Raw genomic sequence first — 27,748 nt, 5'->3', positions numbered from 1 at the left:
GGATCAGGTGACGTCAAAACTGAAAAAACTAAAAAAAGGCAAAAACTACAAAAAAAACTAAAAACTAATAAAAAAAATAAAAAAGCTAAAAAACTAAAAAAACTATAAAGGTAAAAACCAATAAAAAACTAAAAAAAAACTGAAAAAACTAAAAAAAGGCAAAAACTACAAAAAAAAACTAAAAACTAATAAAAAAAGTAAAAAAGCTAAAAAACTAAAAAAACTAAAAAAACTAAAAAAATGTAAAAAACTAAAAAAAATAAAAAATAAAAAAAAACTAAAAAAAAGGAAAAAACTGAAAAATAAGCTAAAATAAAGGTAAAAACCAATAAAAAACTAAAAAAAAAAAGGAAAAAACTAATAAATGACGACACTCAAAGAGAAAGCGACCAGGACAAAAAACTAAAAAAAAAGGCAAAAACTACAAAAAAACTAAAAACTAATAAAAAAAATAAAAAAGCTAAAAAACTAAAAAAACTAAAAAAAGGTAAAAAACTAAAAAAACTAAAAACTAAAAAAAAACTAAAAAAGGTAAAAACTAAAAGAACTAAAAAAGAAAAAAATAAATGACGACACTCAAAGAGAAAGCGACCAGGACAAAAGGAATGTTCGATTAGCAATCAACAAAGCACCGGGACACAGGGAGTATAAATGACGACCAGGACACAAGTAAAAAAAAAAAATTAACAAAACTAAAAAGAAGGTAAAAACTACAAAAAAACTAAAAAGAAAAAAAACTAAAAACTAATAAAAAAACTAAAAAATCTAAAAATCTAAATAAACTAAAAAAGAAAAAAAAAGGAAAAAAATAAAGGAGAAAAACAAAACTAAAAAACGAATGTATATACAGACCGGTACACCGGGATACAAATGACGACCGGGACACAGGGAATATAAATAACGACCGGGACACAGGGACACAACTACAACGGGGACACCGGGGGAAACAGGGGGATAACCTGACAATCTATTTATATGCAAAGACAATGGGACAGCAAAGAATGTTGTATATTCGCAAGTTTTACGTAGTTAAAACCATATATATATATATATCTATATTCACAGGTGGGACATAGGGACACAACTACAATGGCGCGTAACTAATATGGCGCGTAACGACTTACGCGCGCGGGGGGGCTTGGGGGGGGCGCGAAGCGCCCCCACCAACTAGGTGTTGGGGTGGCGCGAAGCGCCACCCCAACAGCTAGTATATATATATATGTTGCATATAAATAGATTTTCAGGTTTACTGACTCTTGAACATGCAACATATAATTGTCCATGGGAAAAACAATCCGTATTCAGATCTATACCTCATTATTCTAATGATGTGTCCCTGTGTCCCGGTCGTCATTTGTGTCCCGGTGTCCCAGTTTGTAATTTCTCTTGGAGTGTCCCGGTTGTCATTTATATTCCCTGTGTCCCGGTCGTCATTTGTGTCCCGGTGTCCCGGTCGTCATTTATATATCCCGCCTGTGCCCCCGGCGTCCCCGTTGTAGTTTTGTCCCTGTGTCCCGGTCGTCATTTATATTCCCTGTGTCCCGGTCGTCAATTGTGTCCTGGTGTCCCGGTATGGAATTTCATCAGTTGACAAACATGACCTCAGTCGACAAACAACTTCATGACGCATACAGCGCAATCCTTATAATGACGTCAGTCGACAAACATGACGTCAGTCGACACACACACACAGACAACTTATTTATATATATATATATATATATATATATATATATATATATATATATATATATATATATATATATATATATATTTCAATCCTGGAAGATAAGTAGTTCTTTTAAGTTTTTTCTTTACGGTAAGAAAAATCTAGCATTTTGGAGTCAGAGCCCTCTAACTTACATCTTACATTTGTCTTCGTATAAAACAGAAATTGTCACCAAAAATTGCTCATATCGGGGATTGAAAATATGTAATTTTTGCTAAAATTTGCTTTCAGTTTCAGAGGTTCACAAAATAAACCGTGGAATGATCTCTTTTTAGTCCAATTTTGGGCTTATAGGCAGAAGTCGAGCGCTTCTACACGTTTGTGACGCAGTGCGGCACAGTTTTTTCAACCAGCCCCATTGTTTCCCCCCAACCATCCTCAAACCAGCAGAGGTATGTTATCCCCTCGAAAATACAGGTCTCTGGATCACAGGCTTTTGTTTAAACTTGATTTTGAAGATCCTTAAAGTTACTTTTGACGGGAAACCTTCCTTATGTACGCCTAGTGGAACCGCACTCGATCGTTAGGGATGAATTTGTATCGTGTACTATAAATGTCGGTACCTGATCATGTTTACGGGAAACAATTACTTGTATTTCATAGGCCCAGCCTGTATTTCTGTGTAACGCCATCATTGGGCAACATTGGGCATCATTCGCAATCATTGGGCATCATTGGGCAACTCTTCTTAAGTTGCAACTAACTTTATATTTTCAAATTAGTTTCTTTTGCCCTTATTACTACTACTACTACTAGTAGTAGTAGTAATAGTAGTATAATCTAACCTCAAAAACGCGAAAAAAAGAGTTAAACGATATAAAAATATAAAAATAAATATTGTAGGATATTCAGCAGCGTATATTCTATCTATGTTTTGGAATACAGGGAAACTATTCCAAAATATCTTCTTTTCTTCATTGTTTCCATGTGTCATACTTTCCATTTGGCTTCTCGATTTTACATGATGGAAATATTCTGGAGATCTTTCGGGGATGATTAGCCTAGAACCGTTTTATTGTATTTCACAGTTTCTGTGTTCTTGGAAACTATTTTTCCGGCTTAGAGTTTGCAGCAGGGCAATCGTTGCAAAAAAAATAAATAAAGTAAATGTAATAATCCATATTTATTGGTCGTTTGCTGGCTCTTGATAATTACTCATTGGAATGCCAAGACTTTTTTTATTTCAATTTCCAATTCTGATTCTTGATATAGAACTTGGCTATCTGAAAGTCTTATTCTGAAATAACTTATTTCAGGTTACACAATAAAGGAGTTTACGTTAAGATGGGTCTTAGGAAAATGATGAGGAGACGAATGTGCAAGGATTTACACAAAGAAATCAAAATCGAAGTTGATGGAAAACCCATTGAACTCCCACCGGTGGAAGGAATCATTATTCTCAATATTCTGAGGTATTTAAATATTTAAAATATTAGAATGTTTTTTTTTCAGAAAGCTGAGAGCCCCAATCTTGTCAGAAACCATCGGTTGTCTCTTATCCTTTTGCTTTTCAATTGCATTAAAAGGAATATGTGTAATTACTACCATAAAACTGACAAATTACAGCTATTTTTTCCGATCCTTTAACTTTCCAATCAAACCTGTTTTTCTAATTTTCCTAAGAGGCGTGGCTATATTGTTATGCCACGCCCATTGATCACGCTAGTAGCGTAGTTTGATCCCGTTTTGAGAGGAATTCCTATTCATTTCGCCTAAATAGCAGCGATAATCAAACAGTTCGTGGTAACAAGCTGTAGTAAGGAGCTACCCGGCTCAATAGTAAACAAACTCTAAGAAACGGAAATATTAATAGATACATGAAAGAATTGGATTTTTATGCTGATTTTAAATATATAAGTTTCTTCAAATTTAGTCTTACCCATTAAAAGTTACCCCCTAAAAAAGTGATAGGATCATAACGAAAATCACACCATCGAATTCAGCGTATCAGAGACCCTTCTGTTGTAGTTTCAAGCTCCTATCTACAAAAATGTGGAACTTAGTATTTTTGCCACAAGACCGATCACGGGTGCGTGTTTATTTGTTTGTTTGTTTTTTTTTTTCCATGGGTGATCATATCGACCAAGTGGTCCTAGGATTTTGCGAGAGGGCTTATTCTAACGGAAATTAAAAGTGTTAGTGCCCTTTTTAAGCGACCAAAAAATTGGAGGGAATCTAGGCCCCCTCCCACGCATCCTCATTTCGATGAAAGGGGCTGTTCCCTCTTCAACGCCCCGCTCTTTACGCTATAGTTTCCATTGTTTAAAAAAATAGAGCTGTGAGAAAGAATCAGAATTTAGCGTAATGAGCAAGGCGTTGAGGAGGGAACAGCCCCTATCATACACGGAGTAATTTCTCTTCGTTTTAAGTTTTAATGTACTCAGTAAAAAAACTTGTTTTGTTTATTTAATTCTATAAAAGGCAATTCGTAAGCCGTATTTTTACTTGGTTTTCCAGTTTTCTTTTTTCAGTAACACTCAATTAGTTTCGAGACTTGAATTGAATAGCCGTTGGAATTGGCCAAGAGGAAAGGTACACTGTAAGTCTGAAAATGGGCTCCCCATCCATAACTTTTTTAGTTTATTCAGAATTTAAACAACACTTGAGGTATCAATTATGCTGATGATTTAGGCATCCTAGATAAAATGTTAGTAAGGTGAATAAATCTTTAGAGGTTTTATGCGTTTATGGTGCAAGAACAGGTTGGAAAATTAATGTTGCGAATACTAAGTCGCTAAGACTAGGAATAAGTGAATGTAAAGAGGTGATGTTGGGTAATGAAAGGATTGATCGATCTTTTATCTTTCGAGGGCAACAAAAATGACACCAGGATTGATACAACCTCCCAGACAAGGGCTTTAAGCTACACTCAGGAGGCATATAAGGTTTCTTTTTAAAATGAAAGTTCTAGTGACCTGTTTATGAGTCAAAAGTGAATTGAAGGGAAACCTATTGCAACCTATTGAGCCTATTGAAACACATTGAAGGGAAATTGGAAATTGTCAGTTGGATAAGAAAGCCAACAATGAAAGCTGAAATCGAGTTTGTTGTGAGTTCTGCAAATGTCTTAACTGTATTCACTAGAAAAATCTAGCATTTTGGAGTTAGAGCCCCCTAACTTGTATCTTACAATTTTCCTTTAGAGGTGGGTAATGAAAAAATGGATCGTTCGGACAGATTCACTTACTTGGCTAGTATTATTTAGTAAAGACGTTGGATGCAGTGAAGATGGTAAAAGCAGAATAACCAAGGCTTAGGGTATTTTTTCACAGTTAAAAAAAAGACGGTAAGAATAGGAATTCTGTAAATCAAGCTTAGAATATTGGAAGTTACAGTGTTGACAGTGGTCATGTATGAATCTGGAGTGCAGGTGCTCTGAAAGACGGAGGAGGATTTGCTAGATGTTTTCAAGAAAATTTGGCCACGGATTGTTTTGGGTACATGACTGATTGACCGTATTTCAAACAGTAAACTGTGCGAAAATTGTGGTTCAAGTCCTTTTTTAGGACTATAATGCGAGGAAGATTGAGATAGCTCGGACAGGTTCTGCGGATGAAGGATGACATTGTCAAAGAACATCCTTGCCGGCCAACTTTCTAGGAACAAACGAATAGCAGGTCGTCCCCGAATGGGGTAGGGGGATTCCGTAAGGAATAATTTAAGGGAAACAAGAACTTTTTCAAAGGTTAAATAGAGAGGTTTTTTAAATAAATGGGGTGGAGGAGGAGGGTGCTTAACTATGTGAGCCTCAGATGGCTTGGTGGTATAGAGAGTTATTGTTAGTTACTATTGTTAGCATTAATTGTGTTAGTTTATTTTTTTTTTACTTCACATATCTTATTCATGGGATGTTGTTGTCCGTGTTTTTCGAACTATGTTCCTGGGTTCTGTCCTGGAAGGATTCTCGTCAAATGGTGAGCAAATGAGGTATTGGTTGACAGAGGCAATTTATCCTTATTTTAGTTAAATTTTGGTTAAAGACATTGATGTCTGACTTTGTACTAGATATGGTAAGACACTCCAAATAAGGGTGTGGTACTGGTCAAAGGGGTAAAAAATAGTTTTTACTCGGCATCTTAAAATATATTATCTGGGACACACTACTAGTGAGGATCTAAAAAAAAAGGTCCTCCAGTGTAGAGAAGAAGAAAGACTTCCTCTTGAGAGACTGTTGATGCTTGCCTGCGATGATCTTGGTCAATTGTTGACTTGGAAAAGAATGATTCGTACTCAAAAGGTCTTTTAAATATCAATATTGCAACATCCCTGCTGTTCATAATTCGTTCTAAAAAGGACTACAGGAATTCGAAGAGGAATGTTCTGATGTGATAATTCATGTTTACCATTTCTTCAGCGGATGGTCTGCTCGTTGTGACGATTATGGCCAGTGTCAGCTAAGAGTTAAGGCTCCACGGCATAAATTCGTAAAGCACGTCCCCGTTGGGTGGCTTTCCATAGGAGAATCAGCCAACCATTTGATCAAGCAATGGCCGGCTCTGATTGAATATTTTCTGGCATTCGTACCAAAGAAAAAGAGATAAATGCAGTTCATTTCAAATCTGAAGAACTGAAAATTTTCAGTTGGATAAGAAAGCCAACAATGAAAGCGGAAATAGAGTTTGTTGTGAGTTCTGCAAATATCTTAACTGTATTCACCGGAGTGTTTAGAATTTTTTTTTTCTTGGGAGTTAAGAAGCACGTCAAAGCTGCTGTACAGTATTTGTTGGTAAAATGCCCTATGAACGATGAGTTTTTCCGAAGCCTTAGCTGCTTCAGCCTTCCCAAGCTATATTACCAGCCGATGGGTTGTAGTGATGTTCTCAACGTCGCAAAAGAACTTGCGTTTGAGACAAACATAGAGAAAGTCCAGGGTGAATGGTTATTATTACATTCGGCCTCATTTCACCACCCTCGAACAGTACACAAATCAATAGCTATTAGTAAAAGATCCTAGAACTGAAGACACCGGGTGCTGATGTAAATTATCAGGCCTTAGGTCGAGTAGTTAGAGCAGTTCTTTTACTATGCCATGGAAGCGCAGACGTGGTGTGAAGATTTTCTCGTTCAGCTCCGTTGATGACTAGTATGCGGACCCGTACAGAGGAGCAGACTCTAAACGCTCAAGATTTTATTGCTTGTGCTCTGTACAAGTTTGAGAACAAACCCAATCTTGTGACAATCGCAAAGAAGATGCTGTGTTTGGCCAGATCAACTAGAGCTAGCAATGGACTTTAACGAACTGGACGAAAACAGGATGAACTGGAAAAGGAAAAGCATGAAGCTGAAAAGAAAGATACAGAATTGATAGTCCAGGATCTGGCCCAGAGGAAGCAAAAAATAGCGGAGCTGGACTAAGAAATTTTTTAGGAAACAAAGAGATGGCTAAATAGAAGAATGAAATCGGTTATCTTCTGAAAAAAGCAGAAGAACGCCTGAAGAAAGCAGTAGAAGAAAATAAATTTTTGAACATTAATACGGCTTTATTATAAATATGACTAAAAGTATGATAGGACCCTATATAGGATAAATCTGGTATGACCTTTTAAAGGACACCAATGTACTCATATTTCTCTTGCATTTTGGGATTGGAGTTTTTATCAAGATACCCGTTACTAATTATTTATAAATTTTATTAAGGGATTTATAAAAAGAATAGTAAAAAGGAGATAATGGGTGATGAACTTCAACAAATTTCTTGTGTTAAATTAAGGTGCAATGGAATGAAGTTGCAAGTTTGATGCAAACAGAACAATGTATTTGTCAATATGCATTGTGGGTTGACAATACGCTATTATGCAATCTTTTATGATATTCGAATCTTTAGTAAGTCTTTAGTAAGTCAGCACCATTGCGCTGATTGTCATTGACGGGGCATTTATCAGTCTTATTTACAGTCTATATACAGTTTGCTTATATTTTACAGTGTGTTTGAGGATTATTTATAAGGTGCAGTTTATACGTAGTTTACATACACCATTATTTACACATAGTTCATGCGGTCCCAGTATAGTTCATACTTTATATTGAAATCTCTATATAGACATGCAGTTTTACAATAATTACGTACATATTAGTAATATACATATAGTTTCTACACAGTAGTATATACATTTTATCACAATACATGTAAAGTTCTATTTGTATAATAAATACAGATATTAAATTTATTTATATTGTATGCTGTATATGGTAATACGCTACTACTTGTGGCAACATCTGTTTTTTTTTAAGTTTGACTTATTTATTAATTTTAATTTCTATTCTTTCTTGGGATTCATCTATTCATCTATAGTAGTATTTGTAATCTTTATGTTTGAAGCGATTGTTTATTTTCATTTCTGTTCGTTTTGGTGATTCTATCAATCGTTTTTTGTTAGAAATTGAACAGGAAATAATCAGTTTCTTTTTTTCCAGCTTGGGATCAGGTGCCAATCCTTGGGGTCCTGAAAGAGAAGAGCACTTTTCTACTCCTAATCACTGGGATGGAATTCTAGAAATTGTCGGGGTTACTGGTGTTCTACACTTAGGACAGATACAGTCTGGACTCAGATCAGCCATGCGAATTGCTCAAGTAACGTTTATGTTTCGCAAAGATTGTCCAAAGCAGAATAATAGAAAAAAAAAACTTTTTGAAAAAACCTTTATAACAGGCTTGAATACAGTCTTATCGATTGATGACAATCTTGATGTCGGGGTGGATGATCAGTTTCCCATAAGTTGTTATGAAAAAGCAAAGGTAAAGAATAGAGCTCTTTAGAAGGACAAGTGCTAAAACAAAAAGAGACACAGTTTTAGATTGCTAATTTTATGCTCATGTTATAGCTTTTTTCACGTTTTTGAATATTAATTTCCAACCAGGTGCCAACCTGGAAATTTTTGAAAATTTAATGATCTCGTATAGCCATAGGCTATACAAAAAAGCTAATCAGAAAGTGGTGAAATTCATACTTTATAATATGTAGCAAGTGTCAGTAAATCATATTTCCTTTTTTTTCACTTTCATTTGTTTTGCAGTCGGTTTTCATCAATTATTATTTTAGTTGTTCTACATAGCCTAAGGCTATATGAAACCATGGGAGGGAGGCTGGGGATGAATTTTCAAAATCACTAACAAACGCATGAGAATAAAATTCTCAATCTAAAATGTCTCTTTTTGTTCTAGCTTGTTCCCTTCTGAAGAGCTGCTATTCTGGACCTTTACCTTATGAAGAACTAGGTTTAATATTGGGAAGTAGAAGTAAGATCCTTCATTAACCTTGAATGCAAACTTCCTTTGAAATTTTATGTAAGGAACGAGTAATCCTATCTACTTATATATTATAATTGTGTGTGACCTATGTCGCACATGCGATTCGTGTAATATTTATGTTTTACAAAAATTGGACAGAATGATAGTAAAAATATAACACAGGTAGCGCAACAGCGCTGTCTAAGTAAAGATCAATGTGGTCACAATATATTATTTATTTATTTTTGTATTTTGTGTTTCTTTTAGACCAGGGCACTTCGTATAGAAGGAGTTGGGCTCATGTGAATAGGCTCAGGGCTCATGTGACTAGAAATTGAAAGGGCTAGTACCCTTTTAAATAGTTGAAAGTGATTGGAAGGCAACCAAACCCCCTTCCATGCCTATTATTTCCCCCTAACACATCAAATCAAAATTTGCGATAGCTATTTAGTTTAGCATAGTTGAAAGTTCTGGAAATTATGTCTGTGAGGATGACAACTCCACAGCCCTCAGGACACGGGTTGTGAGCTCCACCATGGGGGCATATAAGGTTTTATAGAATGGGTGGTCGTATAAACTTCGGAGGGGGCTCATTAGACTGGTATTTAGAATTTATAGTGCCCTTTTTAAGATTCAAAGTGATCGGAGGGCAGCTACCCCCGTTCTTAAAGGGATTCGAGGGCAAAAAGCCTCTCCCCTCTACGCCTATGATTTCCCCAAATAAATTCAATCAAAACTTTTACATAGTCATTTTCTTCAGCGTAGTTGAAATGCCCAGTAATTATGTCTTTGAAGATGACAACCTCTCCTCCCCACCGCCTTCAGGGCAATGGTTTTAAGTTATGCCCTGGGGCTATATAAGTTTTTTTTTTATTGAAAGGGTGGTCATATAAACTTTCGAGAGGGCACATTGAATTGGAAATCAGAAATTATAGTGTCTTTTTTAAGATTCCAAGTGATCGGAGGACAACTAAAATTTTCAAATGTTTATTGGATGTTTTTGAGGGAATGATGTGCGTAGCGGGGGGCTGGCTGCCCTCCAGTCACTTTTGATTAAAAAAAAGGGCACTGGCTCTTTTAAGTTCCAATCAAATGAGCCCCTTTTGAAGCTTCTATGACAATTTCTGTTATACGAAGTGCCCTGGTAAAAGAAAAAAAAACACAACAAAAATATATTTTGCCCATATCGCTTTTTACTTAGGCAGTGTTATTGCGCTGACTGTGATATGTTTCCGACCTTATTAAGAAATGGCACATTATTTCTTAAATTGTGTTTTTTTTTCATTTTTCTACATACTCTCTTTGCCAGTCTGCAAACCCCTCCCGGTGATGCTCTTATCTCTTTAACCCGTCAAAACTCGGCACTCTTCTTGGCAAAATAAATGTTTTACGAAGATTTTTGCCTCCTCACTTCATAAAAATCTTTATTGAGCGCAATTTTTAGCTGAGGGAAAAGACAAATTTGTTTGGGGTTTTCCCTTTTTGAAAATAATAGATTAAAATAAGTTCATGACTATCCCAAAAATCAGTCGTCATCACTTTCCCAGTCGCAAGTGGACCTGCTTTTCCTACTGTTTTTACTGTATTTCTGTCTCAGGTGCATGCAAGTTTTATCAACAGTAATTAGTCCGTGTCAAAACTTTGGTTTGTTTTGCCTAAACCGAGAGTGTTTGAAATGTATTTATTCGAACATGTTTATGTTCTAGCTTCAGCAAACATAGCACCCAATGCAAGGACAGCTATCTTATAGCCTCTTGAATTAATATGTGAAAAATAAGCTCTTGGAACAATTTTTCAGCCTCTGCTTTCTCTTTCGCTTTGATTTGACAGTCGTCTAGCCTTATTTGGGGAAACTTGGCAGTATTATTATCAGTAGCTGAAAATTTGGGAAGTCCTGAACCTTCATCGTCTCTAAGGCGGCTACTGCCACGCTTAATTTTAGCTGAGCAAAATTTCACCATAGTAAAAGATCCCGCAGAGTCCCCTTACACATTTTGTAACTAATCTTTGATCTGCGTAGGCGTAATTCGACGTTTCGTAATTTGACGTTTTATATCCGCTCGATACTCACATCGACTCACTCAAATGATTGTGAAATAACAACTTCTAGTCCAAAAGGGCTGACACTTTGATGTATGCCCGTTAAAGCTTGCATAACTACATTCTTTGACTTTTATTGACTAGGATTGCCATCTTCAGGCTGAGGTTGGAAACTTTAGACCACCCTCATATGGAACAGAAATAGTAGTCATCAATATGGTTTGCCAAACCATCAGTATACAGGACTTGAAGCTTTTCTTATAGTAGATAACTTCGAAGACCACACTGCCTTTCCATGATAAAAACACAACAGTTCAAAATAGGGATGAAACCTATTAATTGACAGTGAAACAAATATAAAAAATTTTAACTGGATATTTGGAACACACATACAGTGTCCATCATCAGCAGTAAAATTAAAAGACATTAATAAAAACAAACAAAGTTCATACCCAATAAACTAATTACACATAGTTTGTATATGTACACGAAATCTCATTTCACCTAGGAGCTTTGACCTCTATCCACCTGATATGTCAGGTAAATCTAATGAGATTTGCTTCCGCTGTTGCATTGAAAAAAATAAGAGCAATAAACTACATGTAGTTAGTTTATGGGGTTTAAATTTTGTTTGTTTTTATTAATGTTTTTTAGTTTTACTGCTGATGATGGACACTGTATATGTGTTCGAAATATCCAGTTAAAAATTTTTAGATTTGTTTCACTGTCAATTAAAAGGTTTCATCCCTATTTTGAACTGTTATATTTAAGCTTTTCTCATGTAGTCCACTGTCTCAAATGTGATGCATCTATGTCTTATCATAGTCACAAAGTTCGACACCAAAATACCTAAAATATGCTTTCTTTACAAAGTTACTAACATGTTTTCTGCTTCCTTGAAAATTGTACTCTCCACATGCGTAGCAAAACACATCGGGATTACAAATATATCAGTTTATAGGAACTGATTATCGTCTCACATCATTGATATTTGGATTGATTTAAGTGTGGATCCTTGTTCAAGACAAGGGGCTGTAAGTTTCCTTTAAAGAGGTATCAGACAAGAGACTCTAAGAATCTAAGTAACTGAGTTATGTTATTATTTGTGGGTCATGTTTTGTGAGTGATTTTTTTTTAGTTATGTGCAAAAAAAAACAAAAAAACAGCTATGATCTAGTGATTTTCATTGCAAGCGTAATTTATATTTTTCAGTTTTCTTTTCATACCCCTCTGTGTACATCTTTTGTATGTAAAGAGGGCATAAGTAAACTATTATTATCATTATTATTATTAACTCATGTCTTGTAGTTATAATTTGACATAGTTAATTGGTTGAACCCTTGTTATAGTTTGATAGTTATATTTTTTTATTTTGTTAGTAGAAACGCAGTGACTTCTAGGGATATATTTTTATGCAGCTGTACAGTAAACATGCTATAATACATTAAATTATTATAATTATTATAGTAATTAAATATAAATTATTATAGCATTAATTATGATATTTTAATACAATAATAAATACACTAAATTGAAACTTATTGAACTGTATAGTAATTCTTGGCGCTTGATTATGTATTCTGAAAATCTTTAGTTTTCGGATTTTTGCCAAAAATGAGTTTTAAGGGGATATATCATTTTTCAAAAGGACGGGTGTCATCCACGCAATTTGCCTGGAATAACTATATTCCACGCAATTGGGAATATAGTTATTAAAGCATTTATTATGTTTCTGCGGAAACACAGATAGATGGCGCTAGTACTCAATCTTTTAGTTGATCACTTAGAATGAATTAGTTGCTTTGCCTTAAATAATTGTGAATTTGTTTTATAAATATTTTAGGCATATCTTTTTATTTAATTCGTTTTATAGATAATGATGAATTTATTTTATAGGGAGGTCATATCAGAATTAAAATTATATCAGAAATTCCAATACAAGTTGATGGAGAGCCTTGGGTTCAGTCGCCGGGAGAAGTTGTTGTTCTAAAGTCAGCTTTGAAGGTAAGTAACTAAACTAACTCGGTTGTAAATTCTTTTAAAGTTGGTCATGATGAGGAATATTTACAGATATGATTGATAGAATGTACAAGCGAAATATAAGGAATCTTCCTCTGACAATTGAGATCTGATTCAGTCAGAGGGATTAAGAATTGTTAGTAGAACGAAGAAGTATAGAAACCTGGCTTACAAAAGCTGAATGTTGAATTTTAAGCTGTAACGCTGTCATTTAAAGTATACGAAAAATGTCATCTGATCCCACTTTACGGCTATAATGAAAGAAGGATCGGGACGGTGTAGGACAAGTTTTACGAAGGAAGTACTACAGAATGTCAAAGATTTGACCTTTGGGCCACTCATCTGGGGACAAACGAAAAATCCCTGGGAGGTAATAGGTTATAAGGAAGGTTTTGAAGGAAATTGAAACATCATCGAAGGGGATAAAGAGTGAAGCTTTGAATAGAATGTGAGGAGCTTGGCGAGCTCAGCTCAGGCGTTATGGGGATGTAGTGAGTTGTTTGTAGTAATCTACTGAAAGCCGCAATCTAGAATCACAAACATACTTTTCAACAGAATTATCGAATTCACAGTCAGGACTAAAAGATGGGGTTAAGGTTGCATCCAGAATTTTGTTCGGAGGGGGGAGGGTACAAAAAACATTGAAAACGAATTGCCTTTTCGTTTGGAACTCTTGTATTCTCTTTTTGTACAAGTTTGAGCTTTTGTGTACTGTTTTACACTCTGTTTCTGTTTTATTTTTGTTTTGTCTACTTTTGTTACATATTTCTTCATATTTCAAAATGTATGCCAAATCATATATTCTCTAGAATTTCTACCAACAGTTAATTATGAAAAAAAAATTGAATATCTTTCTTCACTAAGCTAATGCGGGCGAAACATTCTAAAGAAGTTCGGTCTTGCTTGCACCGGCAACAAAAAACCAAAGAACCAATTGCTACTTCAAGGCGAAAGCATCTAGAACCAGGATATGTCAAGTAGTGAAAAAGTGGTTAAAATTATAAATAAAACACTGCAACAAACAAATTAATTTGTTTTATTTTTCATTAATTTATATTAGAATTTGTTTTTTTCGACTCTTTCGCCGTAATTTCTTTTCTATTTTGTTTTTTTTTTATTAATTTACCATAATAATATTTTTTAATTATATAAAAATAAAAGATTAACATGTGGTATTCCTCCATTGTTTAAATGGAATATTCTGGAATTCCTTGGGATTCTGGAACTCTTTCTGGAATTCTGGAAATCCAAATCTGCTGGTATTCTTTTAGTATTTAGATCCCAAGTAGTTTGAATGCTCTAGTAAAAGAGCGGTTAGATGAAAAGCGCAGGGCTTGTTTATTTCAAATATTGTTATTACTTTATTTTTTTTGCTTTGTTGGTTTTATTCATTTTTTGTACGTTTATTATCTTATTATATCAAGACATAGTTATTTTTTATTGAGGTTTTTTTTCCCTCTGAAGCAAGCAAAACGAGATCTAATTATAGACTGAGCTCATTGTGCAGAAGTGATACCAAATTAAAAGAAAAAAAATAAATGAAACAACAATCCTAAAATGCTTTATTTCTTTCAAGAAATGGCCTTGATTGGTTTGCTTTTACTTTAACAAAACTCCTAAAAAATTTTGTGTTTTCAGTAAACCACTTGTTATCTATAATCATGCAAACCTGGGGAAATATTATCAGTTGGTTTATTTGCACTAGTTTTGTCGATATATGTTACATAGACTGTGAAGCAATTTTCCTCGATTTAAGTTGCAACTTCGCTCTTTACTTCCCTCAGAAACTTTGTTCTTTTTTTAAATTAACTAACAGTCAAAGGTTCATTCAACACATACTTATTGTCCTTTTTTCTCTATGCGGGATAATTTTAAGTTGAGGTGAGAGCCGACTGTTTTCATGTCAAACTCCTTTAATTAAATTAGTTTCGTTTTTAAGCTAACAAATAAATTTCTGCTATCACGCCAATGGTCGTATTTGACATTCTCATACTTCTGAGATAAAATCAAAGAGTGGGTAACTTATAGGAGTAGGAACCGGCATTAGTGTCGACAAAAAAAATATTAATGCCATCTAGTGTTTGGCAACACTTGACATTTTTCAGTGTAATAATAAGATAATTGATTTAATTAGTGTAATTGGTAAAATTAGGTTAGAAATAAATGTCTGACCTCAGCTCCTGATAGAAAAACAAGTACAGATCTTGAAATATACCCAGTGTGTTGCCAAACGTTAGATGGCGTTGATAGTTTTTTCGTCCAGTTTCCACTCTTATAATTTAGCCATACTCTTTGGATAAAACTAATAGTGCTTGGTAAACTGTTCTCAAAGGAAGGATTAGTAGAACACTATAAATAAGGTCTTTTCTGGTGAACACATTGTTGATCAAATGCGGGAACAGATTTGTTTATCATCAATTGTAGTTTGGCAATGCTTCTCGTGAGAAAATGAATGTTATTAAAAAAATGACAATATTTCTGACGTCAGTTGAATCTTGTTTTATAATTTGCTTTTAGACTCATTTTTACCGTGGTAATTTTCGCTGTTAATGCAACTTTTCACTGTTTGATCAAATTCAAAATGACAATAATCAAAATTATTATTTGAAAATTATCAAAAATGACAATATTTCTGAAGTCAGTTGAACCTTGTTTTATTATTTGCTATTAGACTCATGTTTACTGTGGTAATTTTCACTGTTAATGCAACTTTTCACTGTTTGATCAAATTCAAAATGACAATAATCAAAATTATTATTTGAAAATTATCAAAAATGACAATATTTCTGAAGTCAGTTGAACGTTGTTTTATTATTTGCTATTAGTCTCATGTTTACTGTGGTAATTTTCGCTGTTAATGCAACTTTTCACTGTTTGATCAAATTCTGAAACTTTCAGTTTTATAAAAATAAAAACATCTGACACTGTGGGCACAATATTTTTTTTAGACCAGGTTGCTTCGAATAGAAGCAGTTGTCATAGAAACTTGTAAAGGAGCTGGCTCGATTTGAAATTCCAAGTTCTACTGCCCTTTTTAATAGTCGAAAGAGATTGGAGGGCGACCAGTTTCCACACCCATCATTTTCCCAAATACATCCAGTCAAAATATTGAGATAGCGATTTTGTTCAGCGTAGTTCAACGGTCCAGTAATTTTATCTTTGAAGGTTATATCCCCCCCCAGCACTCAGGGCAAGGGTTTTTAGTTATAACCCAGGGCCATATAAGGTTTTTATAGAAAGGGTGGTAATATAAACTTCGGAGGGGGCTCATTAGATTGAAAATCAGACGTTCTAGTGCGCTCTTTAATAGTCGAAAATTTTTGAAGGGTAACCAGCCCCCCTCCCCACGCCCATCCTTTCCCCAAATACATCAAATAATTTTTCTGAGATGGTAATTTGGTTCAGCGTAGTTGAAAGATCCATTAATTATGTCTTTGAGGATGACAACCCCCAGCCCTCAGGGCAAGATTTGTAAGTTTTGCCTCTGGGGCATATCAGGTTTTTATTGAAAGTCTGGTCGTACAAACTTCGGAGGCTGCTCATTGGATTTGAAATCAGAAGTTCTATTGCCCTTTTAAGAGTCAAAGTGATTCAAGGGCAATTAGCCACCTCATGTCCTATTATCTCTAAATGCAACTGATAGAAATTTTGAGATGGTTGTTTGTTCACGAACAGTCCAAAGACCATATAACAATATCCTTAGGGATGAAACAACTCCCCCCCAGTGTGGGGGCAAGACTTGTAAGTAATGCTCCGGGCACATATAAGGTCTTTATGGAGGGATTTTTGTGTGAACTTTAGAAGAGGCTCATTTGATTTTAAACTGAAAGTTTTAGTTTCCTTTTAAGAGTCAAAAGTGACGGAGGAAAAGTATCCCCCCTTCCCTGACATCCTCTTTTGCCCAAACGCATCCGATGGAAACTGAGATAGCCGTTTTGTTCACTGTAGTCCAAAGAGCATATAACAAAGCCTTCAGGGTGGACACAACCCCCAAAGCCCAGGGACAAGGGTTGCAAGCTATGCCCCGGAGCATACAAGGATTTTATGGAACGAGTGATCGGATAAACTTCAGATTGGATGGGGCTCATTTGATTGGAACTCAGAAGTTCTAGTGCCCTTTTTAATAGTCAAAAGTGAATGGCAACCAGCTTCTTCCCCATAAGCCTATCATTACCCCCCAAAAAAAACGATCAATATTTCAAGAGAGGTATTTTGTTCAGCATTGTTGAAAGATCCAGTAATTATCTCTTTAGGGATTCAATCTCCTCATAGTCTTCAGGGCAAGGTCTGTAAGTTAGTCAATTCGTAGGGCATTCAGGTGAGCCTTTCAAATCAAAACACCTTACGTTTATACTGACTCCCAAAAGGATATAACTCATGAATGGGTGGGTATAGTAATTTGGGACTTTCTGGAAAAAATAAGAAAGATGATTAAAAAGGCAATATTTGTATGCTACCACTTTTACTACAACCACCACCACTGCTACTGCTGCTGCTACTACTACTACTACATAACTCCATTTACAACATTGAGGAGACATTTGAACTGAATCAAAAGACACTATGTGCATGCACATTGTCAAAAGAACGTATCTCAAGAATTGATTTGGGTATTGACTTGGAACTCTCAGGAGATGTTAAAATGGGAAGATCGTCAGACCAAAAGCCAATGTGTGCGCGCTACTTCTAATACTACTATCACTGCTACATTTACTACTATTACAACTTTGCCTAAGGGTATGAAAGTGAAATTTTTTCATGATTTTTTTTCTGGGGGGGGGGTGAACTTCAAGACAACACGTCAACTGTATGCAGGCTGTCAAAAGGGCGTAACAGTAATATGAAAAGTTTAGTGTATGAAGTTAAAACTGTTGGGGATGTTGAACAAACCAAAAGAACATATTTTTAGAATTGTGCTACTGCTTATACTTATATAACTACTACTGCTACTATTATTGCTATTTCTGCTGCTATTACTTCCACTAAAGCTAAGGTTACTACTATTAATTTTACTGTTACTACTACTGCTACTAAAAGTAAGGGTATTAATGCGATATTTTGGGAAATATGGAAACTGTATAGAACTAAATAGAAATACACTATACCCACAAAGGTTATCAAGAAGACGTATCAGAAATGCTTCAGGAACGGTTGATTGTATTAAGTTTAAACTTTCAGTGTGTGTTGAAGGGGATGTTGAAAAATAACGTGCTAAGTGGATACTTCTACTAATACTATTACAACTATTACCACTACGCAAGCTAAAGGTGTTAAGGTGAAGCTCCCAAGGAATATTTAGGCGAATGTTAAACTAAATCAATAAGTTTTTATGCCCTATTCAGAGCCAAAAGAGATTGTTTATTTGTTTATTTGTTTTAATAGCCATTATGCGGTCGCTCCATTCGTTGCTGGGACTGAAATTCTGCCATGTTCTTCTTTAGTTAGTTGGCTTGGTCTGTGTTTTGGCCCAACACTTTCCACTACCTGTTCATCCCTAGTGAATCAAGCCGTGAAAAACCTACGCGTCGCTTACGGAAAAATATCCCCAAACAAAAGCCGTTACAACCGCAACGGTTTGTGCATAATTTATAACGCTTATTGCGCCCCTGTGCTTTTGTTTTTATCAGGCATGGCTCATCTGTTTCGTAAGAAAGATCTACATACTCTACGTACGGCTTATTTCAGATATTGCAAATTCCTCCTCCGGCTTCCTAGATGGCACCGAAACAAAAAAATAATTGCTCGATTTGGTATAGTAGATGTGCCTTCTCGGATTCGGTCTTCCAGTGACGATTTATGTAAAAAGACTGTCAACTGTATTCACGTTTATGACCCTCTGCAGCCTTTTTTCCATATTGATACTGGTTGATTAGTCCATGTTGTCTTTTGTTAGTTTGAATTTTGTTTTTCTTTGCTGTTTATCGTATTTGTTTTTGTTTATTTATTTATAATACTCCGTACTTTGTATTTTTTATACTTTACGGGTAATAAAGTTCATTCATTCATTCATTCATTCATTGGTGGGCAAGCAGCCCTCCTCCTAAGCCCATTCATTTTCCAGTCACATCCAGACAAAATTTTGAGAAACTCTTTTTGTTCAACATAAGTCAAAAAGGCGTGTGTCATTCAGGGTGTGTCAATCCGCCACAATCATGTAATTGGCCAATTATGTAATAGGCCACTTTAAAACTAGATGCTGTTTTAAAACTAAATCAAAAGCCACTGTGTGTATGACTGCGAATAAGACACCTCAGAAATTCATCGAGAACGACTAGGGGTATTAAGTTTAAACTTTCAGGGCTACTGCTGTTACTACTTCTGGTCTTACAATTTATGTAAATCAAAAGAGTGTAGTTGTATCCAGGTTGTAAAGGAGCATAGATAGAATTTCTTAGGAACCATATTATGTTTTAATTTTCACATCACTATCAGTGTCAGAATTAAATTGGTCAAAACGTTTCTCCAACATGCAAATAGCAAACCAAACTATGGATTTTTATAAAAGAAAACTGAAAAGATATAAAATACTATTTTTTAGCACGAAAAAGACTATGTCAATAAAAAACGAACATAAATTATTTCAAAAACCATTTTCTTCAAAACAAGTTTTTCAAAAAAAAGTAGAGCTTCACTAAATCAAAAATGAGCAGAAATAAAGTCAAATGACCTCCCAAGTACGAATCACAATTAATAAATAAATGAAACCCAAAACGAACAGAAATCATAGTCAATGCAATAATATAATATAATATAAATTTATTGCCCGTCATAAATGTAAGATACAACTCTGATGGAGTAATAACGAAAGAAAAAGAAAAGGAACAAATAAATCCTGACAAATACAAACCAAAACAAAGAAGAACTGACGGGGAAAAAAAAACTAAAAATGAGGGCAGTCATATAGAAGAACAAACACACAACGAAGGACAATTTCAGAGGTGCTTTTGTCAATGATCTGCCGCCGATATCTCTCATTTCTTTTCTGCGCCGCAGATGCTGGACTAGCAGCTCCGTAACACGAGGATAAGGAGTGGTTTTTATTCCAAAGATGGAGCTGTAACAAATGTTTTGCGTACTTGAAGAAACATTTCCATATATCATTATCTGAAGCAGTAAGAAAAGACCAAAATGGTGCAAGGGCGAGCAGATGCGGAAAAACAAATGCACTATAAACGCTAGCTAAGATGTGGTGGTTAAATTTAATTTTTAATGCAACTAGTAAACCATACGCATTCCTAGATTTTCTGGCAAAAAAATCCTTCAGAAGTTGACATGTGGCGCGGAGATTTGACTCAATCAGTACACCAAGATACGTCAGTGTGTCTTGTGCTTTACCATGTTCACTGAAAAGTGGTTTGTCGAGCAATCTGAGCGGTGATTGAACACCAGGAACTCAGTCTTACTTTCATTAAATTGAAGACCAGGTCGGTTATACTCCCTATAAAACTCTCGGTTAAAACTCTTAAAGCAAACTCTGACAGGGCTTTAACTGTAGAAGCTCTTAAAAGGCTAAAATCTTTGATTAGGATGGGGTTTCTATGTAAAGATGTTTCTATTGAAGAGATAATTTCTTCTACTGGGACTTTATTAGTTTTAAAACAAAATTTTGGACCTTTTTCTAATACGGACTTTTCTTGTAACGTTAAGGTGCTTGATGAAAAATTAATTACACCTGGTCCAAGGATTGACGAAGGTATTACGGCTTTATTTTCAGATAATTTTGAAAACTTTTTAAGTAATCTTTCTCTGGAAAGGCGAAAGTCATGATTGAAATGATTTCTTGCTGTTTGTTGAATAAAACAAAAATCACTTGCACTCACCTTTTTTGATATAATATTTTCCAGGAAAAGTTTATCTTTCACTACTAAAGCTCTTTTCTCCTTTTATCTTTAATCAGATGATTTAAAGTCTTGAATTGTAGACCTCGTTCGAACTTTTTCCTTTAAAAGTGCCTAAATGTAGATTGAATTTTATTGAAGGTGGCACCAGGGGCGGAGAAATAACAGCGCCCTGTCTAATACCCTTTTTTTTACTGGAATTGAAGGAGCAAGTTCCACCGTACTAGGTGAGATGGTGACCTTAAATTTGGCATTTAGCTTTTTATGCATATCACGTATCGATTTGATGACAGAAATACTGACTCCACGCTTATAAGCAGTCAATAAGATACGCGGATGTGAACCCGTGCAGAAAGCTTTAGATACTTCTAACCGAGCAAAATATAATACCTCATTATTTTTATGTGCATGTTGAAGTACATTAGCAATCAAATAGTGAATATGGCCGTGGCCTATTCCTTTCTTGATACCGAATTGGTTATCCGGTGTATAACACTGATGGTGTGATTTTCATTAAGATTCCATGACTTTTAGGGGGTGTTTCCCCCTTTTTTCAAAAATTAGGCAAATTTTCTCAGGCTCGTAGCCTTTGGTAGGTAAGATTAAACCTATTGAAATCAGCATAAAAGCCCGATTCTTTTGACATATCTATTGGTATAAAAATTCTGTTTTTTAGAGTTTTGGTTGCTAGTGAGCCAGGTCGCTCCTTACTTACAGTTTGTTACCACGAACTGCTTGACCAGAACATATTTTGCACTTTAATGGAAACAAATATGTTTTAAAGCTTTTCACTGTTTTGACTATAATAAATAAAAAATTAATTAAACTTTTAAGGAATAAATATCAGTATATTCATATTATTAATCTGACAATCCACTGTCATTTCTTTTTTTTTCAGTAAAGTGCAAATTATGTTCTGGTCTTGAGAAGCAATTGGGGGTTGTCAGCCCAACTCATTGTAATTTTTACTCATTTTCAGTTTGACTCTGTTATTTATTGTAATTTATATTCGTTTTGGATTTCATTTGCTTATTGCTAGTGATTTGAGGTAGTTTTATGCCTGGAAGATTATTTGACTTTATTTTTTCCCACTTTTCGTTTAATGGAACTCTTTATTTTCTTTGAAAATTTGTTGGTATTTACGTGTCATAGCGGCCACGCCAAAGAAGTGAAGTTGGGCCAATCCTAATGAAATATACCAAAATAGGATGAAAATATAATACTATAGTAACACAATTATCGAACAAACAACGAGAATTATAAAAACCTGGCCGCCCAGAAGGCATATTAAATACCTATCCTAGCTCCCTCTAGATTTTAAATATTTAATTAAAATATACCTGCAAAGTAGTTTCTCTTGCTCAGAATAAGCCAATTATCTCCGAGTGGACACAGAGAACCGGTTCCATTACAGACCAAGAACAAAGTGTGGTCGCTATAATGCGTAAGCACTTCTTTTCTGGAAAAAGGGTTTTAGATTGATATAAAGAAAAAATTAGTTTCTAAACAGGAAAAACACATAATACAAAATTGATCCAAATAGGACTTTTCTGACAAAAATTTTACTGGAACTTAAAAGGATCCAGAAATTATTCACAGTTGTTTTTTACTTATCAACAAAGAATTTTTTTGGAAGAGTTTTTGGGGGGTTATTCTGAAATAAACTTTTTGGGAAAGAAGCGAGCGGGGAAGAAAGGGTCTTTAACGGTAAAAAGCTACTTCAAACTACGTTCCAACTATTTAAAATAGAATAGCTTGACTTAAGCCAAACTAAAAACCTTTGGAACTAGAACCAGATTAGACACTGGGAAAGGGACCGGACAAATAAATCAATTGCAACTATCTCGGAGTCGTTGTGAAGAAATCTTTGCTTAACGCTAAAAGTCCCCCTCCCCACCCTTGTCTCAACATAGTCCTGAGCTATTCACAAAATTTTTTTGATTTTGGTACCTTTTTAAATCACTTTTTGTATTTATTTTATAAATCAACCGTTGACTCCTTCAGCCAATTGGAACAATTAAATTAATTATCACTTATTTATGGATATTGCCCTGAAATATCCAGGATTTGCGGGAACAGAACAGTTATAAGACAAAATTGCAACGATAGGATATTATTATACATTTTTGTTTTACTTAACCTCAAATCTGCTAATAAATATACTAAGAAGTGGCTATACATCATTATAATTTTTCTATGAAAAGAATGAATCCTACGCAAATTTAGGTTTACGATACCTTACGATTGCATAGTGGATCTGGCCGTGCCCGCTGTTCATGTGTGCTCACGTTCAATCCCTACTGTCGTAGGGAAGTCTACTTTCTTTGATATCGATAATTTTATCTTGTTTTTCAAATCAGTTTATTTCTGACTACATGTTTATTTTTTTCTTTAAAATAAATAAGAACAGGTTGCACCTGAATTCGCCACGATGCGCAATTCTGAAGTAAATTAGGTATTTCAAATTTTTATTCACTAGCTTTTTGTCGTTAACTGAAATTATAGTTGCCGCTTTTGAATAAGCTTCAAATGTAAGTTCTTCCTCACTTGAGAGTTTTTCAATTTTTCAAATTTCCGGTTACTAATGGTTTCATTTCGTTCTTTACCAGGTTGTGGCGCATGCCGAAACCATGGTCTAAAAAAATTAACACAAGAATAATGAAATTTATTCAGGGTGTGGGAACAGGGGTATAAATTGTAGTTGGGGGCAGAGGAGGGAACTGTCTCCTAGATTCCTTTATCCTCCTGCTTTTCAACATTCCTTTTGGGGCATTTTATTGAAAAAATCTCTTTTTGTATTTTTATCGGGAAAAATTGTAAGCTTCAAAATTGACTCCCTCCCTCCCTATTTCGAAACGTATAATTTTTCCTCGACCTCCCTACATTTTCGTTAATTGGTACTCCTGAGTGGGGGACTTTGAACAGCAAAAAATGAAACAGATACAAGAAACGAAAAATAGCTTTCTGTTTTTTATTTAAGAATTAATTTTTTTATTGCCTTTTTGTTTCCAAGCTTTGTACTCTATTTTTGTACAAGTTTGAGCTTTCGTCTATCCTTTAAACTTTGATTACATATTAGTTTATATTTTCAATTGTATGCTAAATCAAATATTCTCTAGAATTTTCACCAACAGTTAACCATAAAAATAATTTGTAGTATCTTTCTTGAATTCTAGGAATACGAGTCGATTTACTTCAAGCTACCTGACACAAATTTTACAGCCTAAAATGTATTAGCCATTTCATATTTATTTATTTTTTCAATAGCCTCTAGGCATTAACCGAAATAACAGTTGCTATTTTTGAATTAGCTTCATAGCTTCAATTGCAAGGTTTTCCTCACTTGGCAGTTTTTATGTTTTTAAATTTCCGGTTACTGTTGCATTATGGTTACAGTTATGTTCTGGGACCATTATTATTGTTCCGGTCATGGGCTGCATTTCGGCTCTTTACTAGGTTGTGGTGCATGCCGTAACTATGCTCTGCAATAATCAATGACTCTGAAATTTATCCAGAGAGTGGGTACAGATGCATAAATTAAAGGTGGGGGCAGAAGGGACAACTGTCTCCAAGATTCCCCGTCCTCCTGATATTCATAATACCTTTTGTGGCATTTTATTGAAAAATATCTCTTTTGTATTTTCATTGGAAAAAATTGAAAAGCTACAAAATTGAACCCCTCCCTAAATTTTGAAATATATAATTTTACCTCTGCCTCCTTTCATTTTCGTTAATTGGTGCTCCTGAGTACAGGACTTTGAACAGTGGGAAAACAGATATGAAACGATTAATATAAGACGTTATGATTAACCGTAAGAATCTTGAATATATTTGGCAGATGGCAAGGCGCCAAATTTGAACGAATAAAAGTGTGTGCAGTGTTACCGTCTTCTGCTGATTTCTATTTTATTGTGTTGATACTTATATTGCAGGCTTTCTCTTGTAAAGGTCCTTATTTTTAAGGTGAATTTTTTCAGGCAACAATGCTTAAGAAAGTTAAACGACAGGCAAGAAGTAACGATTCTCATCTCTACGAGGACTTAAATATTTATTTGGGTACGAATCTATAGTCATGCACAAAACGCATGTAAAGGTTTTGCAGTCTGCATGCTTGTTGTCTAGTCCCATTTGGTAAATACACTTGTCAACACTGGATAAAACCATGGGTTGTGTATACCCTCTGTTGTTTATAGGAGGGTTATAGAGTGACACGACTCTTCTCAATCTTTTTGTCTACTAGCAGTTTTGTTTGCGATTAAAATTTAGTTGTTTATGCTTTTTAATTACATTTTTGTCTTGTTTAAGAATGAAACTATATTCTTAATTTTACTTTAGAATATAGCTTAGTACAGCTCAGACACACACCTAAGCCCAACCCTACCCGCACATGTACCTACGTACTTAAGATTCTTGATCTCAAGTGTTTCAAATAACCACTTTTTCGTGTTATTGCTCGAAATAAATCATTGTTGTGTGATCATTTAAGACATTTTCATGCTTCAAGTTTTCAAGTTCAAGTTCAATGCTGGTTTTTAATTTAAATAACAAAGACATAAAAATACACTTAACACAATTTCTTAAGACTTGATGTAAGTTTGGGCCCGTAGATAATGTATACTCCAAATACAGCGTGGCCTCTTGTCTTCTCAAAATTCCTTCCGGAACACCGTCAATTACCAATAAATTTAATCCGACTCTTCCTCCGCTCAAAGCCCTAAAAAATAAATAAATATTGAAATATATATTTAATGCTTTAAGAATTTTTAACTTTCTTTTTAAAGAAGCTGAGAGACTTGCATGATTTCAGCTTTTTCGGAAGTGCGTTCCACTCCCTAGGACACGCAATTCTGGGAGAAAATTCTGACCTAAATGTCAATGTCGGGGGTTGGTAAATTTTGAATGAAGATCGAGTATTCAAACTATAGATTTATGAAGTTAATGTCAGTAAACCTTTAAATGGTAATGGAATTTTTCCTGAAAAATAACTGAAATAAAAAACGGTGCAAGATAGTCTGTAAAGTGAAGACATTGATAGTTTGTTTTTGCTGGGCCTAAAATTTGAAGTGCTTAATTGTGAAGTGAGTTTAGTCTCTATAGATACGTCTTGAAAGTAGATTGACAAACTGTAGAACAATATTGAATGTCGGGCTTTATAAGTGAATCGTTAATCAGGATGAGTTTTTTTTTTTTTTTTTTTTTTTTTTTTTTTTTTTTTTTTTTTTTTTTTGCAGGGGATTGGTGTCTTAGTTTTCAAGGAAAACTTAGACAACCTTGAACCTTGAAAGGTTCCTTTAAAGCTTCTTCTCAATGCTTGCTATGTGGCGTCTGGACGATATGTTTTCGTCGATCGAATTCCCTAGGTACCGAACGTGACCATTTTCTGGTCTCTTAATAAGTCCACGAGATGTTTCAATGCCGATCACATCAGGATTCAGGAGCCAGCGAGTCTATACGGGAAAAAAATAGAACACTATTTGTGAAAGTCAAGGACTAGACGATTTGCATCCATCCACAGACATGTTTTTTTTTCCCAAAATGTCTTGTGGCTTTGTTTTGAGAGACTTATTGTTCTTAAAAGAAGAATCAGGATGGCAATAGGTCACTAGGCTGTGATTTACTACGCCTGGGGCTGTTGATCTTCCCTTGAGAAAAGCTTTGCAAAACGGTTTTTGGCAAATATCGAAGAAGTGCGAAAATGCCAGATGCTACTTTTGGGCATGACTAAATAAAGTATAGCGACTTGAATATATACTTGAAAATATATTCAATATTGATAAATTGAAATTGAAAAATATGTATTTGAATATATACTTGAAAGTATAGCGTCGTGATAGCGACGAAATAAAGTAGTTTGGTATTGCACAGTTTACATAAGTGTTTACAATTCTTCCTAGAGGAACTCAGTTCATCTTTCCGAGAAGTTAACACCCCGTCTGTTCCATTTCGTGGTTATTATACAACTCCATCTGTTCCAAATATTTTTTGATTGGATTTATATTCAAGGCAAATATAGAGAGTTTTTTCTTTTACTTCAAGGAAAGATGCATAGTTTATATTTGAAACGTAAAATTTGTCTCTGGTTACATTAAGCAATTAAAGGCTGGGTAACCACTGACTTGGGTGGGTGAATGGGATGCTAACAGCAATTAATGCACATGATGGCTCCGAATTGGAATATCAGCATATGAATAGTATCATCAATCCATATATGCAGTCTTCCTTTTTGTAGGAGGATGTCTCGTTATATTAAAGATAGTAAAAAAAATGAGAGACTATAGTTGGGCTACCCTAAACTAAAATACGATTATCTGCATCTTTCATGTTTGGGAGCTGTGAACCTTTAGTGTGTCCCAAATCGCTTAGCTACCTCAAAATTTGTATGCCCCATCACCATTCAAGATTGCCCACTCTCGATATGCTACGATCATTGATTCAATTTGACCATTCCTGATCAAGGGGGGAGTTCTGGGTAAAGGGGAGGCGGGTCAGTGCTAACTGTTCAAAATGTGGTTTCTCTTGTTGTCTGGGGACTTCAAACATCCACTATGGAGGTTTTTCCACAATGGTCATTTCATGTTGGAGTGTGTAATTGACTTTGGGGTCTTTTTGGAGGTATCAGGCTCTTTTCGTAACTACAAGTTTTTTTTCAATTTGAATCTTCTAAAAAAATGTTTTTGAATTTTTGCTACTATGGACAGAGTTTCGCTCTTTACTAGATTACAGTTGCTGCTGTAACCAGGATTTATTGACAACCCTAAACAGATGTTTTCGGAATCAGCTCATATTGCATAATAATCATGATTGCTTATCTGCCTCAAATAAGGATCTTTTTCGCCCCCCTCCCTTATAAAAAAAGCTTCCCTGGAAATTTGGCTGTGTCACTAATCTTCTGGT

At 34.9% G+C, this 27,748-nt stretch overlaps 3 protein-coding genes across 7 annotated transcripts in view; 2 read left to right on the top strand and 1 right to left on the bottom strand.

The window, feature by feature from the left end:
* LOC136041512 (diacylglycerol kinase theta-like) overlaps window positions 1–2,256 on the top strand; it is a 114,006-nt gene extending 111,750 nt beyond the window's left edge. The window contains exon 18 of the mRNA XM_065726218.1: window positions 2,188–2,256. Coding sequence (XP_065582290.1) covers window positions 2,188–2,256 — 69 coding nt within the window. The remainder of the gene's footprint in view (window positions 1–2,187) is intronic.
* Window positions 2,257–2,988: 732 nt separating this feature from the next.
* Window positions 2,989–27,748, top strand: part of LOC136041483 (diacylglycerol kinase theta-like) — a 38,479-nt gene continuing 13,719 nt past the window's right edge. Inside the window, exons 1-4 of one of the 3 annotated variants that reach the window (XM_065726179.1) lie at window positions 2,989–3,141; window positions 8,144–8,300; window positions 12,894–13,001; window positions 24,832–24,910. In XM_065726179.1, coding sequence (XP_065582251.1) covers window positions 3,014–3,141; window positions 8,144–8,300; window positions 12,894–13,001; window positions 24,832–24,910 — 472 coding nt within the window. In that variant the 5' untranslated portion in view covers window positions 2,989–3,013. Of the gene's footprint in view, window positions 3,142–8,143; window positions 8,301–12,893; window positions 13,002–24,831; window positions 24,966–27,748 lie in introns of those variants that run through there. The other 2 variants (XM_065726180.1, XM_065726178.1) reach the window with 2 other exon arrangements.
* The window catches only part of LOC136041481 (uncharacterized), a 56,805-nt gene continuing 48,840 nt past the window's right edge, over window positions 19,784–27,748 (bottom strand). For 2 of the 3 annotated variants that reach the window (XR_010621042.1, XR_010621044.1), the window contains exons 4-5: window positions 22,195–25,568; window positions 19,784–20,454 (exon numbers count right to left, since the gene is read on the bottom strand). The gene's annotated coding sequence lies outside the window, so the exon portion shown is untranslated. The remainder of the gene's footprint in view (window positions 20,455–22,194; window positions 25,569–27,748) is intronic. The other variant, XR_010621043.1, reaches the window with a different exon arrangement.

Source organism: Artemia franciscana, unplaced genomic scaffold (assembly GCF_032884065.1).
Source record: "Artemia franciscana unplaced genomic scaffold, ASM3288406v1 PGA_scaffold_23, whole genome shotgun sequence".
In the NCBI taxonomy this organism is placed as follows: Eukaryota; Metazoa; Arthropoda; class Branchiopoda; order Anostraca; family Artemiidae; genus Artemia; species Artemia franciscana.
This window is presented reverse-complemented; position numbering and strand designations above follow the sequence as displayed.